This window comes from Garra rufa, chromosome 4, assembly GCF_049309525.1.
Source record: "Garra rufa chromosome 4, GarRuf1.0, whole genome shotgun sequence".
Classification (NCBI taxonomy): Eukaryota; Metazoa; Chordata; class Actinopteri; order Cypriniformes; family Cyprinidae; genus Garra; species Garra rufa.
In genome coordinates this window covers 3,269,693-3,287,335 of record NC_133364.1, presented here as the reverse complement: position 1 = coordinate 3,287,335, position 17,643 = coordinate 3,269,693, and the positions used below count along the sequence as shown (strand labels likewise).

General features: G+C 35.8%; 1 protein-coding gene across 1 annotated transcript in view; it reads left to right on the top strand.

The window, feature by feature from the left end:
• The first annotated feature begins 477 nt into the window (after window positions 1-477).
• upf2 (UPF2 regulator of nonsense mediated mRNA decay) overlaps window positions 478-17,643 on the top strand; it is a 20,866-nt gene continuing 3,700 nt past the window's right edge. The window contains exons 1-19 of the mRNA XM_073838463.1: window positions 478-563; window positions 2,147-2,515; window positions 3,374-4,153; window positions 4,480-4,640; window positions 4,721-4,897; window positions 5,381-5,518; window positions 7,432-7,535; window positions 7,636-7,721; window positions 7,897-8,005; window positions 8,170-8,283; window positions 9,219-9,335; window positions 9,431-9,616; window positions 9,720-9,923; window positions 11,664-11,939; window positions 12,986-13,169; window positions 14,832-14,977; window positions 15,718-15,819; window positions 15,900-15,998; window positions 17,362-17,532. Of these exons, the coding sequence (XP_073694564.1) occupies window positions 559-563; window positions 2,147-2,515; window positions 3,374-4,153; window positions 4,480-4,640; window positions 4,721-4,897; window positions 5,381-5,518; window positions 7,432-7,535; window positions 7,636-7,721; window positions 7,897-8,005; window positions 8,170-8,283; window positions 9,219-9,335; window positions 9,431-9,616; window positions 9,720-9,923; window positions 11,664-11,939; window positions 12,986-13,169; window positions 14,832-14,977; window positions 15,718-15,819; window positions 15,900-15,998; window positions 17,362-17,532 (3,528 nt within the window). The 5' untranslated portion in view covers window positions 478-558. The remainder of the gene's footprint in view (window positions 564-2,146; window positions 2,516-3,373; window positions 4,154-4,479; window positions 4,641-4,720; window positions 4,898-5,380; window positions 5,519-7,431; window positions 7,536-7,635; window positions 7,722-7,896; window positions 8,006-8,169; window positions 8,284-9,218; window positions 9,336-9,430; window positions 9,617-9,719; window positions 9,924-11,663; window positions 11,940-12,985; window positions 13,170-14,831; window positions 14,978-15,717; window positions 15,820-15,899; window positions 15,999-17,361; window positions 17,533-17,643) is intronic.

Here is a 17,643-nt window from a genome sequence, read left to right as displayed (position 1 = left end):
TTGCTTAAACGTGTTTTTTTCTGTGTACCTATGTTTATTTTCACGTTTCTTATATATATATATATATAGTTTTGTTTTGTTTTATGCCTGTGAAGCACTTTTGAGTTGCATTTATGTATGAAAAGTGCTATACAAATAAATTATTATTATAATACAAATAAATTATAAAACAAAATATATCGTTCTGTTGATTAGAGATAGATAGATAGATAGATAGATAGATAGATAGATAGATAGATAGATAGATAGATAGATAGATAGATAGAAACAAAACAGTAACATAAAATTAACATAAAACATAAAAGCGGCATTACTTAAATGTGTTTAAGCTAAACACTGAGTGTGTGATATGTATTTATTTGTTTTTATCTTATGGTTAGGGTATATATACGTGTTATATGTACTTATTTGGGTTTGGCATTTCTCTGATTTATCCTAGAGGCGAATAATATGTTTTGATCAGGCATGTTTGGGGACGCCACATTCAGGGGTCCTAATATTGAAAACTATCAAGCGCCGTCATTTACAGACTAAACTTATGAATATTAACACAAGCACATGAGGTAAGACTGACATTTCATTCAAAACACAACTGTGTTCACACGACGGACTGAAAATCTTTTGTTCCTGTTATTTCCGTCTGTTTGCGGCGTAAACGTGTTGATATTTGACGTATGAGCGGCCTCGAATAGCTAACGGCTAATGCTAATTCATAAACACTCCGTTAAAACATAAAATGGCTTCGTTAAAACGATTGAATTTCTGTTATATAAACACTGCTTATCATAAAATGTTGTTTTATTCAGATGACAGTGACAGATAAAATATTTATCTGGTTTACTCAGTCGGCTTGTATCTGTGCAGCTGTTGCTGATTGTTTTTATTTGGTCGATTTGTTTGTTCATGAGTTTTTTGTAATTAAGAGACTTTTGTAGGTCATATAATGGTATGCAAAGTAGGATATGTGTTTGTAGAGTGGTTGTGTGTGTATTCGCTTGTTTGAGCCTGCGAACGGAACCGGAATGTGGTTGAATTTGAGCCCACATGTGCTTCAGATCAGCCGTAGTCCTGCATGTAGATCAGACATGTTCAGTTCTGCTTCTGGAAATCCTCCTTCCTGCAGGGTCTAGTGTTAATAAATCACAAACTTATTAAACACACCTGAAGCAGATGATCACCTATTTGTGATTGACAGGTGTGTTTAAGGAGGAGGGGCATTGAGATCGCCTGACCGGGACTGTTTCTCCATTAGATTTTCTGTGTGCATGAAATAAACAAACACGGCCAGAGTGACATTCTTAATGACTCATAATGAATGTGATCTGATAATAGATTTTAAATGCACTTTTGGTTGCAAAACAGTATTCTGTAAGGGTACATTGTTCAGTGCAAGATTTGATTAAGATTGGACTGCAATTTATTTTGATTAAAAGTGCAAAATATGGAAAAGTACGTGTTTTAATGCAAAATTTGGTAAAACTGCAAAATATTTTTAAAACAGTTTGCCATATGCAACATTTGATTGCAAGTGCAAAATATTTAAACAAATTTTTTTGCAGTATAATATTTTTTAATGCAAAATTTTGCTTAAAGGTGTAACTTAAAAAAATGTAAAAATGTTTTAGGAGACAGTATGTTGTATAGATTACAATACATTTTTAATGAAAATTGTTTTGAGAAGTTCAAAATATTTTTTAAGCAGAAAGCTTAATCAAAATATTGTTCAAAATATTAATAATAATTTAAAAAACTGTATGCTGTGTACATTATAATTTTCAGTGCAAAAAAAATTTAAAACATAAAGTATGCCATGTGCAAAACATTTAAAAAAATAAGCAATTAAAAAAAATTCTGCAATATGCAACATTGGATTAAAAGTGCAAAATGTAGTAAAAAAAAGGCATATACAGTATAAACATTTTTTATCCAAAATATTGTAAAATAAAAAAAAAACATGAACATGCTATATACAGTGTAATGTATTTCAATACATATAATTTTTAAATGTAGCATAGTATTTTTGATTAAAAATGCTAAATGGTTTAAAAAAAAAAAACAGTACACAGTGCAATATGCCAGACACAACCCTTGACTTTCTATGTTTGGAATTGTTAACACATATTGTTTTTTCTATTTTGTTTTGCAGTAGCAGTATGCCTGCTGAACGTAAGAAGTCCGTCAACATGGAGGAGAGGGAGACAGGCTCCTTTAGCAACAAAGACAGAGACGCAGACAGACAGGCCATGACATCCCGCGACAAGAGCAAAGATGACACCAAGATGAGCGGGAAGAAGGACGGAGGCAAGACGGCAGAAGATAAGAAGAGACGGGCTGAGGAGGAGAAGAGGAAAAAGGAGGAGAAGGAGCGGAAGAAGAAAGAGGAGGAGAAGCAGAGGGCAGAGGAGGAGCAGAAGAAGAAAGAGGAAGAGGAGAAGAGATTGCAGGAGGAGAATGAGAGGAAGCTGCTGGAGGAGGAGGCCAAACGACAGAAAGAGGAAGAGGCTGCACAGCTGAAGTAAGATTTTTATGTTTTTTTTCTTTGTTTTTTTTTTTTTGGTCAAATTTTGATTATATTTGATGTATAGCTTGATTTTTTTTTTTTTTTACAATTGCAATTTTTAATTTCAAGTTGTTGTTTTTTGCCCCCAGTAAAATAAATAAATAATACTAATAAAATGTATTATTGTTATCATTATTATTATTTTATTTAAGGGATTAGTTCATATAAAGTTTATATAAAGGATTAGTTCACTTCCAGAACAAAATTTACAGATAATTTACGCGCCCCCTTGTCATCCAAGATGTTAATGTCTTTATTTTTTTTAGTTGTAAAGAAATTGTTTTGTTTTTTGTTTTTTGAGGAAAACATTTAAGGAATTTTCTCCATATAGTGGACTTCTATGGTGCCTGGGAGTTTGAACTTCCAAACTGCAGTTTAAATGAAGCTTCAAAGGGCTCTAAATGATCCCAGCCAAGGAAAAAAGGGTCTTATCTAGCGACACAATCAATTATTTTTGAAAAAAATTACAATCTATCCACTTTTTAACCCCAAATGCTCATCTTATGTAGCACTGCAATGCACATGTGCACTCTGGTTCAAGACAGTTAGGGTATGTTGAAAAACTCTACTAAAAATAAGACTTTCTTCCTCAGCTGGGATCGTTGAAGTCCACTATATGGAGAAAATTCCTGAAATTGTCCTGAAATTTTATGGAAGTAAACTAAACCTTTAACAAAATTAAAATGAAAGCAGAACATTTTTAATAAAACCTAATTTAAACTTTTAATAAAAAGTTGTAATAGTAAGAATCTCATTGGTACTAAAATAATAAAGATGCTTTGAAATCACAGTTCATTCTTTGTGTCTCATCAGGGAAAAGGAGGAGGCCGAACAGCTCCACCAGGAGGCGTGGGAGCGTCACCAAGGCAGGAAGGAGTTGCGTGCAAAAAACCAGCACGTGCAGGAGACGCGTCCCGAGGAGGCCTTCTTCAGCCGCCTGGACTCCAGCCTGAAGAAGAACACGGCGTTTGTCAAGAAGCTTCGCACACTCACGGAGCAGCAGCGTGGCTCGCTGTCACAGGACTTTGACTCACTCAACCTCAGCAAGTACATCGGTGAGGCCGTGAGCTCCATGGTGGAGGCCAAGCTGAAGATCTCGGACGTGGGCTGCGCCGTGCATCTCTGCTTCCTCTTCCACCAGCGCTACACCGATTTCGCACCGCTCCTGCTCGCCGCCTGGAAGAGACACTTCGAGGCCAGGAAGGAGGAGAAGGCACCCAACGTGAGCAAACTGCGGACCGACCTGCGCTTCATTGCCGAGCTCACCATCGCGGGTCTGTTTACGGATAAAGAAGGGCTGTCGCTCATCTACGAGCAGCTGAAGAACATCATCAGCGCTGACAGAGAGACGCACACTCACATTTCTGTCATCATCAGCTTCTGCAAGCACTGTGGAGATGATATTGCTGGGCTGGTGCCGCGTAAGGTCAAGAACGCGTCCGAGAAGTTCGGCTTGTCCTTCCCTCCCAGTCAAATCATTAATGTGGAGAAACAGCAGCCATTCCAGAACCTGCTCAGAGAATATTTCACCTCGCTCACCAAACACCTGAAGAAAGACCACCGAGAGCTGCAGAACATCGAGAGACAGAACAGGTCATTTTCACATTTCAGGGTTTTCAGAAGCAAAAGTCTTCCGTATACACAATGTTCATAACTGTGGAAATGCATCATAAGAGTCTGTAAAAAGGGTCCAGTTTGGGAATCGTTTAGAATCTCATGATTCGATTTGAATTGATTATTTACATCACAAAATTTTGATTATGATACAGTAAAACTACTTTCTAGGCACCATTATTGAATTATTCACTCAACCGATTTGTTCAAAAATGCAGATTCAGAAACGGCGCTCATGCTTCAGCTTTGGAATTATTTTCATTGATTGCATTTGAATAATAATAATGTTCTGTGTCTCTCTGCAGGCGCATTCTGCACTCTAAAGGAGAGCTTAGCGAGGACAGACACAAGCAGTATGAGGAGTTCGCCACCTCCTATCAGAAGCTGCTGGCAAACACGCAAACTCTGGCCGATCTGCTGGACGAGAACATGCCTGAACTTCCTCTGGACAAAACCGTCCAGGAAGGTGCGACCGCTGGCACGACTTCATCTGTGTTGAGATTTTGTCTTGGCATGCGCATGATTTGTTGTTGATTTGTGTGGCAGAACACGGTCCGGGCATCGATATCTTTACGCCGGGGAAACCGGGAGAGTACGATCTGGAAGGAGGCATCTGGGAGGACGAGGATGCGCGGAACTTCTACGAGAACATGGTGGATCTGAAAGCGTTTGTACCTGCTATCCTCTTCAAGGACAACGAGAAGAGCAGCCAGACCAGCAAAGGTACCTAATGTATTGGTCACTTTACTAGTATTTATATACTGTTAGATGTATTTTATTTTTTAGAATTACCTTTTGTTTTTATATTTTCCTAGTTAGTAATTTAAAGTATTTTCCTATTTGGTTTGTTTTGTCTATTTAGTCTTTATTTTATTTTAGTTTTAGTCATTTTAGTACTAGTGTTGTTTTGGTATAATTGAGATATAGTTTATAGCTTTTAGTAATATTTTTATTCAGTTTTTATTCAAACATTTTCCATTTTAAGTGTTAGCAGTTTACATGTTTGTTTTTGTAATTTTTGTTAGTTTTATATTATGTTTTTTATTAATATTTTGAGTTTGAGTTTACTTTCATTTTAGAAAAAAATGTTAGTTTGTTAGGTTAGAGTTATTTTTTACATATATTGTAATTGTTTTATGTATTATTTATATTTTATCTTTTTTTTTTAGTATGTTAAACATGCAATGATCTGTTGTTTGTGTGCAGTGGGACGAGAGGGAAATAGCACTGAGGAGTTGGAGATGGAGTTGGAAGCGCTGGACATCACTGATGACCCGATAGATCTGGATGCAACCGATGAGGCTGAAAGTGAAGAACTGGCTAAAAAGTTACTGGATGAACAAGGTAAACATGCTTTCTCAGTAAAACACACTGATCAATACACCTCCAAAACCTCCAGGGGGCAGTAAAGGGCAAGTACAGGATCTTTCCAGCAGCCTGGCTTTATCTGTATTTTGCATTTTTTTCCCACTGACAGTAATTATTTATATGTGCAGACCAGTGGTGTAGTGGTGCCTGGAGAAGTGGGTATACGCTTTATTTTATAAACACCACGCCCCCCCCCCCCCCCCCTCATGTAAACCACGTGGGCTCAGAGTACAATTTTTGTCCACATTACTTTCACACTGGTCTAGTAAAAATATGTGGCTTTGTTTCATATTTACAGTGTATACGTTTTTCATTATTTACCTAAAAAGAAAGGAAGTGAAATGTGACAACATGCCCCGTAGGTGGGGTACATTGTAACATTTGAGGGGCACATTGTAACTCGACCATATGACAGCTTAAAATGTTATCTGATCGAATGAAAAAAAATATACACAACAAACTAAAATATTTTGTCAATAAAATACATGTTAACTTTTTCAAATAAAGTAATGACGTTTAAAAAAAGTCAAATTTTGCGTTTGACAATGAACACATTCGCAACCATGCTTTGAACGGCCCTGATCGCAACACACAGCTGTACAGTAGTTCAAAATAATGTGGACAAATTGATGAAACACATTTAGACATTCAGAAAAACACTCCCCTCCCTCCACACACAACTCTCATAGAACACCACACACATAAACCAGCCAAAATGCTTTACATTTCTTGAAATAATAACATCTGAACATTAAACATTGATTGTCATCCTTTATTCACCTGTTTCTTGTGGTTTCTCATACAAATCCATAAAAGTAAATTACATCGCTAATGTCATAGAATAGCATAGATTAATAACAGCGGGGCATATTGTCACACAGTGTTAAAACGTTCCCCATCTGCGCCACTGGAATATAATAGGGGTTAGTGTCTTCTGGTGGTTTGCGAAACTGATAAATAACGAATTGGAGATTAAAATAATAGCATATTTGTCTCATTTTAAATGAATACTTAAAACTGAATTGAAAAGTGTACTGTTATAGTGTTCGTTTATTAAATGCAAGTTAAATTACAGTCGTTTTGTATGTGTAAATGGTGAGTTCTGTGTTGTCCAATCATACGCTGTCACGTAATCACGTAGGGATTAGTTCGCTGTTTTGTTTATATTAGCCAGACGCCAGTATGCTCGCAGGCGCCGATGCTGATGGAAACCCATTTGCACTGGGCAAGAGCATTAATCCCGCTGTTGTAAGTCATATTTTACAAAGTAAAGTTCCTGAAACGGAATAACGTTGTTGTGTTTTGTCCTTCACGCCTCCACGAACATTAAACAACCGGGAGCACAACAGTACTTTAGCCAGAAATTTACTTTTACTATGATAAAATAAATATTCAGCGATATCTTCAAAAGGCTTTTAAATTTTGGCGCGCTTTTTTCTCTCCATATGCTGCTATGGCAAGTAGGAAATTTGGTTAAGCTAGCATGTGTGGAAATATTTAAACCACAAGTGTTAAAACTAACCCCGCGTTAGTTTGTGCCCCGCGCTACACTACTGGGGTGCGGGAGATGGAGCTGGCGCAATCAAAAAGCAAGCCGACGCCACGGTCCTGACTGCAGCATCACTGTCTTTATTGGGTGTTCTTAGTGAATATTTGCATTTATTCACATATGACTGGATGTTGTGGACTCTCATGAATTTGGCTAATGCAGGACACTAATAGTGCACATTAGAGGGGATTTAGAAGTGGGTATACGCAAATCCGCCTGATAAAGAAGTGGCTATACGCCGTATACCTGCGTATACCCTCCACTACACCACTGGTGCAGACTTATCATCATAAGTCAGTGTTTGAATTGTATCTTTGTTTGTGTGTGTGTGTGTGTACAGAGCAGGAGGATGAGGAGGCCAGCACTGGCTCTCATCTCAAACTCATTGTGGACGCTTTCATCCAGCAGCTTCCGAACTGCATTAACAGAGATCTGATTGACAAGGTAAAGAGTTAAAACACTCAAACACGTTTTTAGTTTAAATTCAATTTAGTTCAAGTTATTGTTGTGTCTGTTTTGTGTTCAACATGTTGCTGTGTTTCAGGCTGCGATGGACTTCTGTATGAACATGAACACCAAGTCCAACCGCAGGAAGTTGGTTCGAGCTCTTTTCACGGTGCCCAGACAGAGGTGTGTGTGTGTGTGTGTGTGTGTGTGTGTGTGTGTGTGTGTGTGTGTGTGTGTGTGTGTGTGTGTGTGTGTGTTTAAAGCATTTGTAGATGTGAACACTAGATGGAGCTGGAGCTCTTGAGCTTTTAGATTTGTTGAATGACTATGCATTAATGATTTTACATATGTGTGTCAGGCTGGATCTGTTGCCGTTCTACGCTCGTCTGGTGGCCACTTTACACCCGTGTATGTCTGACGTGGCTGAAGACCTCTGCTCAATGCTTAAAGGAGATTTCAGATTCCATGTGAGTGTGTTTCTCATAAATACACACAAATGAGGTATTTTAGTACCAAAACATGGTGTTATAGAATCAGGATGCCCAAAAACGCTGTCTGAGAATTAGAATTTGAAAGCATTCAAACAAATATAACACATGAAAGTGAGTGTGTGTTTGTGTGTGTCTTATAGATTAGAAAGAAGGACCAAATCAACATTGAGACCAAGAATAAGACGGTGAGGTTCATTGGGGAGTTGGCCAAGTTCAAGATGTTTTCCAAAACGGACACTCTGCACTGCCTCAAGGTGATGATCTGGTGACCCCTACAGTGTGTACTAACTAGGGGTGTCAGCAGTAGTGCTTCACTACAAAGTCCATACTGAAAAGAAAAAAAAAAGATGTAATGATTGCAGTCTGTTAATTAGATTTCTTTTTATTAAATATGTACTTTTAAATAAGGAGAAAGTTCAGTGTAGTGGTGTTATTTGTAACTGAAAGGATTAAAATAATATAAAAAATTATTTGTCATTGAAATGAAGCAAAATAAACCTTAAACTTAAAAAACCTTATAAAAAATTATAATTTAAAAATTTAACTTATATTAAAATTTGAAATCTTAACGTAAGAACTAACTAAAAACTAAACAAACTAACCAGGGTTTGATTAGTTTCCTGTAACTAAAGCTAGAATTAACTAAATAAACTAAAACTCAAGCCATAAGAAAAACTGTTGTTAGTTGAAATAAAATAACTTATTTTATTTTTTAGCTGTGACCATTTTTTATTTTCATTTAGTTTAAATTGAAGTACTAAAATAACTAAATTAAAATTAAATAAACATAAAAACTACATAGACATAAAACTAATACAATTACAAAAACACAGCAAATTAATAAAACTTTAAAATAAAAATGTAAACAGAAGTAGTATATTCAAAATATTAAAATATTAAAAATAAATAGTATCTTCGTATTAAAATTACATTGGAATTAACTGATAAAAAATAAATAAAATTAATTAATAGAATTATTAAATACAATAATAGTATATATGTAATACTAAAATAGCACTGTTTCAGTAGCATTTTAGCTTTGCTGTGATGTTGAAGTTTATGTGATGATAATGACATTGCCTGCTGAAACTTTGATATCATCATAACCTCAATACAGATGTTTATTCCAGCATCTCTAACACTATGTGTGCGTGTGTGTGTGTGTGTGTGTGTGTGTGTGTTTGAGCAGATGCTGCTGTCTGATTTCTCTCACCATCATATTGAGATGGCCTGCACACTGCTGGAGACGTGCGGACGCTTTCTCTTCCGCTCACCAGAATCTCACCTGCGCACGAGCGTCTTACTGGTCAGTCTTCACACATACAGACACACAAACATGCAAACACGCAGCCGCCATCTTCATGCTGACACTGTTGAGCTCGTGTGTGTGTGTGTTCACAGGAGCAAATGATGCGTAAGAAACAGGCTCAGCATCTGGATGTGCGTTACGTGACGATGGTGGAGAACGCCTATTACTACTGCAACCCGCCGCCGATGGAGAAGACGGTCCGCAGGAAGAGACCGCCGCTGCAAGAGTACATCCGCAAACTCCTCTACAAAGACCTGTCCAAGGTCACCACTGAGAAGGTGGGTCACGTATGTGGTTCACACGCGTGATGCGTTATAACAGGGGTACCTCGTATGTTCGCAGCATTTATTTTGTGACCAAAAGTGTAATTTGTGTCTGTAGGTGTTGAGGCAGATGAGGAAGTTGCCCTGGCAGGATGCTGATTCGAAGAGTTACCTGATCTGCTGTATGATCAACATCTGGAACGTCAAGTACAACAGCATCCACTGCGTGGCCAACCTGCTGGCCGGACTGGTGGCGTATCAGGAGGACGTGGGCATTCATGTGGTGGACGGCGTGCTGGAGGACATTCGCCTCGGCATGGAGGTTAAGTCACATTAATTTGCGTAGCATTTGATACAATGTGGACAGTTTCAAAGCAACTTCGCAATAATAAAAAGGAAAATGATTATATTACAGAGACATTATTAATCCCAGAACATTAACATTATTATTACAGAGACATTATTAAAGGATTAGTTCACTTCCAGAACAAAAATTTACAGATCATTTACTCAGCCCTTTATCATCCAAGATGTTCATGTCTGTCTTTCTTCAGTCGATAAGAAATTGTTTCTTGAGGAAAACATTTCAGGATTTCTCTCCATATAGTGGACTTCAATGGTGCTCCCAAGTTTGAACTTCCAAAATGCAGTTTAAACACAGCTTCAAATGGCTCTAAACCATCCCAGCCGAGGAAGAAGGGTCTTATCTAGCGAAACGATCGGTCATTTTCTAAACAAATGTACAATTTATATACTTTTAAATCTCAAATGCTCGTCTTGTCTCGTCTCTGTTAGGGTATGTTGAAAAACCCGTTTTCTTTTTCAATTTTAAAGTCATCCTACCTTGCTGTTTTACCTTTTTTTTTTTATCTTCTTTACATTCACTTTGTAGACACTGGGTCGGCACTTCTGCAGTTGGGGAAGAAAACAAGATAGGAGTTTTTCAGCATACCCCAACTGTCTTGAACCAGAAAAAACAGTTCACTCAAACATAGACAAGACAAGTGTTTGAGGTTAAAAAGTATCTAATTTGTCAATTTGTTTAGAAAATGAGCGATCGTTTCACTAGATAAGACTCTTCTTCCTCGGCTGGGATTGTTCAGAGCCATTTGAAGCTGCACTTGAACTGCATTTTGGAAGTTCAAACTTGGGGGCACCATTGAAGTCCACTATATGGAGATAATTCCTGAAATGTTTTCCTCAAGAAACATTATTTGTACAAGTATTTGTACATTTTTGTTCTGGAAGTGAACTAATCCTTCAATGTCCAAAAGTCTATAATTCTGAACTGAACTTAATTTCAGCTGTAAAGCAGCTCAAAAAAGACAACAGTGGGCAAATTCAGACCAGTTCAGTTCAGTGTTGAGTCAGTAGTAATATTTAGTTTTTTGCATCAAGTAATTATTTTTGTTCCAATTAGACACGACACAGCTTGTAATTACAGAAATGCATCTATGTTAATCATATATATACACTATGGGTGAAAAGATTTAAATGTTTTAAGTTTCTTATGCTCACCTAGATTGCATTTATTTGATCAAAAATACAGTAAAAATATTGAAATATTATTACAATTTAAAATCACTCTTTTAATGTAGATATATTTTAAAATGTAATTTATTCCTGTGATCAAAGCTAAATTTTCAGCATCATTACATCATTAAGTCTTCAGTGTCACATGACTCTTCAGAATTCATTCTGATATGTTGATGTGCTGCTTAAGAAACATTTCCGATTATGATAAGTTTTTGCTAAATATTTTCATGGAAACCAAGATCCAATAATTCAGGGTTGTTTGGGTTATTTATATCTATTTAGTTCAATGTTGATTCAGTTTAGTTCCAATATTGTAACTTCTAATGATAATAACTAGATATATGACATTTAAATTTGTTAAAAGGTTTTAAATGCATATGTCAGTGCAATTATAATAAGAGAGGAAAAATATGCTACTTAATTGAAAAAGTAACTTCATATGATGTCAATCCTAAATCTGAAACAAAATAGTTATTTAATGCAATCATAGTGCTCATGTTAGATGTTTGTGTTGATGTGTTTTTAGGTGAACCAGCCCAAGTTTAACCAGCGGCGGATCAGCAGCGCTAAGTTTCTGGGTGAGCTGTATAACTACCGTATGGTGGAGTCTGCCGTCATCTTCCGCACACTTTTCTCCTTCATCTCATTTGGTGTGAACACGGATGGCTCTCCAAGCCCGCTGGACCCTCCTGAGCACCTGTTCCGCATCCGTATGGTCTGCACCCTGCTGGACACCTGCGGACAGTACTTCGACCGCGGCTCCAGCAAGAAGAAGCTCGACTGCTTCCTCATTTACTTCCAGGTGAGCGTTTGTTTTAAGACCAGCCAATCACAGACAACGTCAGTGCAACGTCTCTTACGAGTACCGTGACTGGTGTTAAAACCTGGGCTGTCAATAGAATAAGTCATAAGTATTAGGATATTTCATACTTGAATTTCACCAATAATTAAGAAAAACGTATTTGAGACTAATTTAGTAAAAGTGTAATAAAAACATATGAAATAATTATATATTATATAATACTGGAGTGTAAATGTGTTTTTATATTTTTTTCATAGTATATTCTAAAAAATAATACAGTGACAGTACATGACTTTTCTCCAATCTAATTTTTTTATTAACACATTAGCTGTTTACATGTTTGTTTGTTTGTTTGTTTGTCCATCATTACGTACCTATGAAGCAATGTCTGCATCATAACCTCCCTCCCAAAAATAATTATATACATTAAAATGAAAAAGATTACATTTGCATTATGTTATTAAAGCCTATATCTAGGTCCACTTAACATTTTCTTTTGTACTGTGGCATTATTATCATGGCAATTAAACACATTATGCAAATATTTTAAGTCTTAAATTACAAAGATGTATCACTGTTAATCATATATGATTTGGTGCTTATCTAGTACTGGTGCTTAGTTCATATTAATGGTTCTTATTATCAGTGCTAATCATTTTACTGCTTTATATATTTGTGGAAACTGATACATTTTATATGAATTTTATAAACTTTATAAATGTCCTTGATGAATGAAAGTATTTTTATGTTGTTGAATGGTAGTAAATCAAGTTTTCCTCAAAAATTTGGCAGCGCAGCTGTTTTCAGCATTGATAATCATCAGAAATGTTTTAAATCAATAAATGAGTGATTTCTGAAGGATCATGTGAGACTGAAGACTGGAGTAATGATGCTGAAAATGTAGTTTTACATCACAGAAATGAAGTACATTTGAACATGTATTCACATAGAACAGCTAATGAAATGAGCATAAGAGACTTCTTTCAAAAACAGGCTACAGATATGATGTTCAGCGCATTGAAACTGTTTATTTGTGTGTGTTTTAGAGGTACGTCTGGTGGAAGAAGAGTCTGGATGTGTGGACTAAAGATCAGCCGTTCCCCATCGACATTGAGTACATGATCACAGACACGCTGGAGCTGCTGCGGCCCAAAATGAAGCTGTGCTCGTCTCTGGATGAGGCCTGTGCTCAAGTCACACAGCTGGAGAGAGAGTTCCTCGTCAAACTGGGTAAAACACTTGTCTGTCTGTGTGTGTTATGAGTCAGCGGTATGGCCAAAATTCTACAGTATGAGCATTTTATATCATATTAACAGTATAGATCAATATAGTTATTATTGCTGGTAATTGTGTAGTAAATAAACATGAGGTCATGCCTGTTTTTGATAATCAAGTGAATTAAGTACTTTACAAATAGTGCTTCATCAGTTGATTGTCTTTTCCTTATATTTCACAAAATATCCGATGACTCTGTGTTATTTTTGTTTCTATACTATTTTTATACTAGTTTCTACACTAGTTTGTTTTAAATATTTTGAATTGCCTTTTATTTTTATATTTTCAGTTTTCTTTTTAAATTAAGTTTTAATCATTTTGTTATGTGTACTTTTGACCATTTTTTTATATTAGTATTTAGATTTCATTTATTTTTATTTCCGTTTCAGATTTAGTTCTGTTTACATTTCTAAACTTAAGTTTCATCAAAATTAGTTACATTTTTAGTAATTGTGTTCTGTGCTTTTTTTGTTTGTTTTCTTTTTGTTTTAGTAGTGTTTCTATTGAATTTTTAGGCATAACCTAAATTTATTTTAAATACTTACCAAAGCAATATTTCCAAAACAATCTTCTGTTTAATTTTTAGTAATTGTTTATATATATATTTATATAATTATTTAGTTTGATTTTTATTTTATTTTTTATTTATTTTATTTTAATTAAAATATGTTGGATTTTTAGGATTTTTAGTATTTTGTTTTGTGCTTTTGTCAGTTTTATTTTATATAATATTGTTTAAGTTTAATTTATTTTCTTATTTTTAGTTTAAATTCTTTTTCAGGTTTTTTTTTCTTTCAGGTAGTAATTTTAATGCTTCAATTTGATTTCACTAAGTGCAATATTTGAGTTTTTGTCTAGTTTAAGTTGTTCATCTTATTGTTTAAAGTTATTTAGCATAAATGTTTGTAATAGTTTTACTATTAGTTAACAATAACAATCCTGATATGATTCATGACAAATGAATCAATCAGTCTGATGTCAGTGCATTTTAAAAAAGAGGAGGGTTTACAATTAAAGGCTCAGCCTAAACTAACAATATGAAACCGAACAGATTATAATCTTATAAAACAGTTCAGATTTTAGATTGTGATCAAATGAGACTGGCCATTTTATTCATTCACTGTTGTCCACTGGAGTAGAAAGCCTAGTGCTAGTGTGTTTTATGCAGTGTTTTGCTGAAGTCTGCAAAGCCAAATGTGGTCATATTTAAGGAAACACCCACATACCATCACACCGCCCAGCCCTAGTGTGTGTGTGTGTGTGTGTGTGTGTGTGTGTGTGTGTGCAGTCGTTTATCTAGTTGTTCCGCTCTTGTTACTGCTTTCCCCGTCCAGCAGCATTCCTCACACTGACACACTGGTTTGTTTCATGCATTCAGTCATCGACGCCTTCATGCCTGACGTGTGCTGAGAGAAAGACATGCATTCCTCCGGCGAGTGTAAGAGTATCAGTGTTAAAGCAGCTCAGACCCAGAATAGCTCTTCAGGAATGCTGCTGTGTGTCTGTCGACCGGCTGGTTTTAAACCACAGTCATTCAGTAGTGCGGGTTTATTTTTGTCCTTGGACAAACTCTTTTAGTCTGGTTTGGTTAGTAGCAGCATTCCTATGTGTGTCCAGGACTGGAGAAAGACGGACGCTCCTCAAGCGCCATGGGTGAGAACGAGCCTCTGGATGAGGAGGATGATGATGATGAAGACGAGGGAGGAGCGGAGACCGAGGAGCAGTCTGGAAATGAGAGCGAGATGAATGAACCCGAGGAGGAGGTGACTGTTCTCAGACGTGTGATTGACTTCTGTCAACACAGCCGCTTCCTCTCTCATACATTATAGTTTACACTTACATACAGTTTGCTGATGATACACAGAGATAGAGAAAAACACACACCACAAGTCACTACAAAATCAAAATTACATTTATATGCAAAATTAATAAGCCACCACTTGAATAGTATCGATTTTTTCAATTGTACATTTTATGTATAAAATTATGGAAGCCTGTTTCCACCACTGAATATAAAAAAAGGTTGTTGTGTTCTTTTTTGTCTCAGAATTGCGTGATACAAACTTGCAATTCTGACTTTTTCTCACATTTGTTAGTTAAAAAGTCAGAATTGTGAGATATAAACTTGAAATTCTGAGAAATTAAGTCAAAATTGTGTTATAAACTTGCAATTCTGTGAACATATCAGTCTTTTTTCCCCCTAGAACTGGACTTTATAAATCGCAATTGCGAGTTTATATCTCACAGTTCTGAGAAAAAAAATTGTGAGATAAAAAGTCAGAATTGCGAAATACAAAGTTGCAATTACAAGAAAAAAAGTCAAGTGCAAGACACAAAATCACAATTGTGAGAAAAGTCAGAATTGCGAGAAAGAAGTCGCAATTACAATTTGTATTTTTTATTCAGTCGTGGAAACAGGCTTTCATAAACAAATATGTATAATATAAATGAACATCAATTTAATATTTTTATGAAGTTAAAACGCATTTAACAATGTGTTCAGGAGGGCTCAGACAATGAGGAAGAGGAGCGTGAGGAGGAAGAGGAGAACACCGACTATCTGACCGACTCCAACAAAGAGAATGAAACTGATGAAGAGAATAACGTGAGTGTGACGTCGGGCTGAAGTGGCTGTTTGGCGCTTTCTCTGAGGTCTGAAATAACGCTGCTGTTTGTGTTGGTCAGGAGGTCACCATCCGCGGCGGAGGACTCAAACATGTGGCGTGTGCCGAGGACGAGGACTTCATCCAGGCGCTGGACAAAATGATGCTGGAGAACCTGCAGGTGCACATACGCTCTCTAAACCATTGTGGTATAGCTCCACTACATCCTTTTGGGGGCAGGATTTTCCCCTTTTAAATCTTAAAATTTGCAGCTTTGTCCACGTCTGGATGCTTTGAGCTCACATATGAGCAAGAGTAGTGCTGGAAGTATGCTTTTATTTTATAAAATGACACCATAAAAGTAGTCAAGTAGCACTTGTGTGCTCTATTCTATTTTTATGATACTTTAATGGTGTATTTTTATCCGATTTGGGGTTTAACATCTGTGGCCACTGTGACCGCTTTAAATGAAAAACAGCTGCTTCAAAAGTTTCAGTCGTAAACCACAGAAAAATAACAGCATTTAAGTAGCTTGAATATTTATGTCTGCATTTTTAACATATAGCTGTGCAGTGAGAAATTGTGCAAAAAGTAGAAATTAAATAACAATGGTGCAAATAAAGCACACTTTTAAAAAAAAAAACATTCTTGAAGTTAAAAAAGGTAAATTAAAGAAAGATGGTTTTACAAAAATCTTTCTACTTGCCCATTTTTTTGTAACTATTTATGAAATTTACTTGATCTGTATTAATCTTTACTATTAAATTAAATTAATAATTAAAACAATTTAAAGTCTACTAAAATACATTACATTTTTAAATGTTAATTTTACATTTTTTTAAATATGTTTAATTTCATTTAAAATAAGTGCAATTTAATTTAAATAAGTGCAAAAATTACAAATCAAATTTAATTCCTTGTATAAATACTTAAATTGCTTTTGTTACTTTTTGGCTACTTGGTACAAAGTAAAATAAATGTAATTTAATTAAAGTTTTATTATTTAATGTCATATTATTTTAATAGTTTTGTAAATGTCATTTTATATTATAAATGAGTGCAAAATAAATTAAGCAAAGCAAGTAGCAAAAAAATTTAATTATTTAAGAATTAAATGTGATATTTGTCTTTTTTTGGTTAAAATACTTTCTCATATGAATTCTTCATATACATTTCTTATTTCTTATAGCTTAATATCTCAATATCCACAGAAATGACACACACAGTCTTTAAGAATAAAGTAAATGTAATTCATTTCGAAATGTAATTCAGTTACAGATTACTTCACAATAATTACATTTTAAATCATTTTGTGGAAAATAAATGTTAATGACATGAAAATAAGAAAATAGCAAAGAAAATTTTTTTATGATTTTTGTCAAAAAAAATGTAATGTTAAAAAAATGCAGTAAATGTATTCAAGCGTATATCTGAGTTTATCCACATATATCTTCATGTGTAAGCTGCTTTGGATAAATGCATCTATATGTGTGTGTGTGTGTGTGTGTGTGTGTGTGTGTGTGTGTGTGTGTGTGTGTGAGCAGCAGCGCAGTGGAGAAGCAGTGAAGGTCCATCAGCTAGATGTGGCCATTCCCCTGCAGTTAAAGAGCCAACTGAAGAAGAGCCCCGCCCCCTCCTGCACCGCAGATGCAGAGGCAGACATCAGCGACACCATGCAGTTCGTCATGCTTACACGCAAGGGCAACAAACAGCAGGTACAGCACACAGTGTGTGTGTAGGAATGGTTTGGGTCTGCAGGGTGTGTTCAGGATGTGGCTTTGGGAGTGTAAACTAAAGCACACACACACAGCGTCTTTGTTTTCATT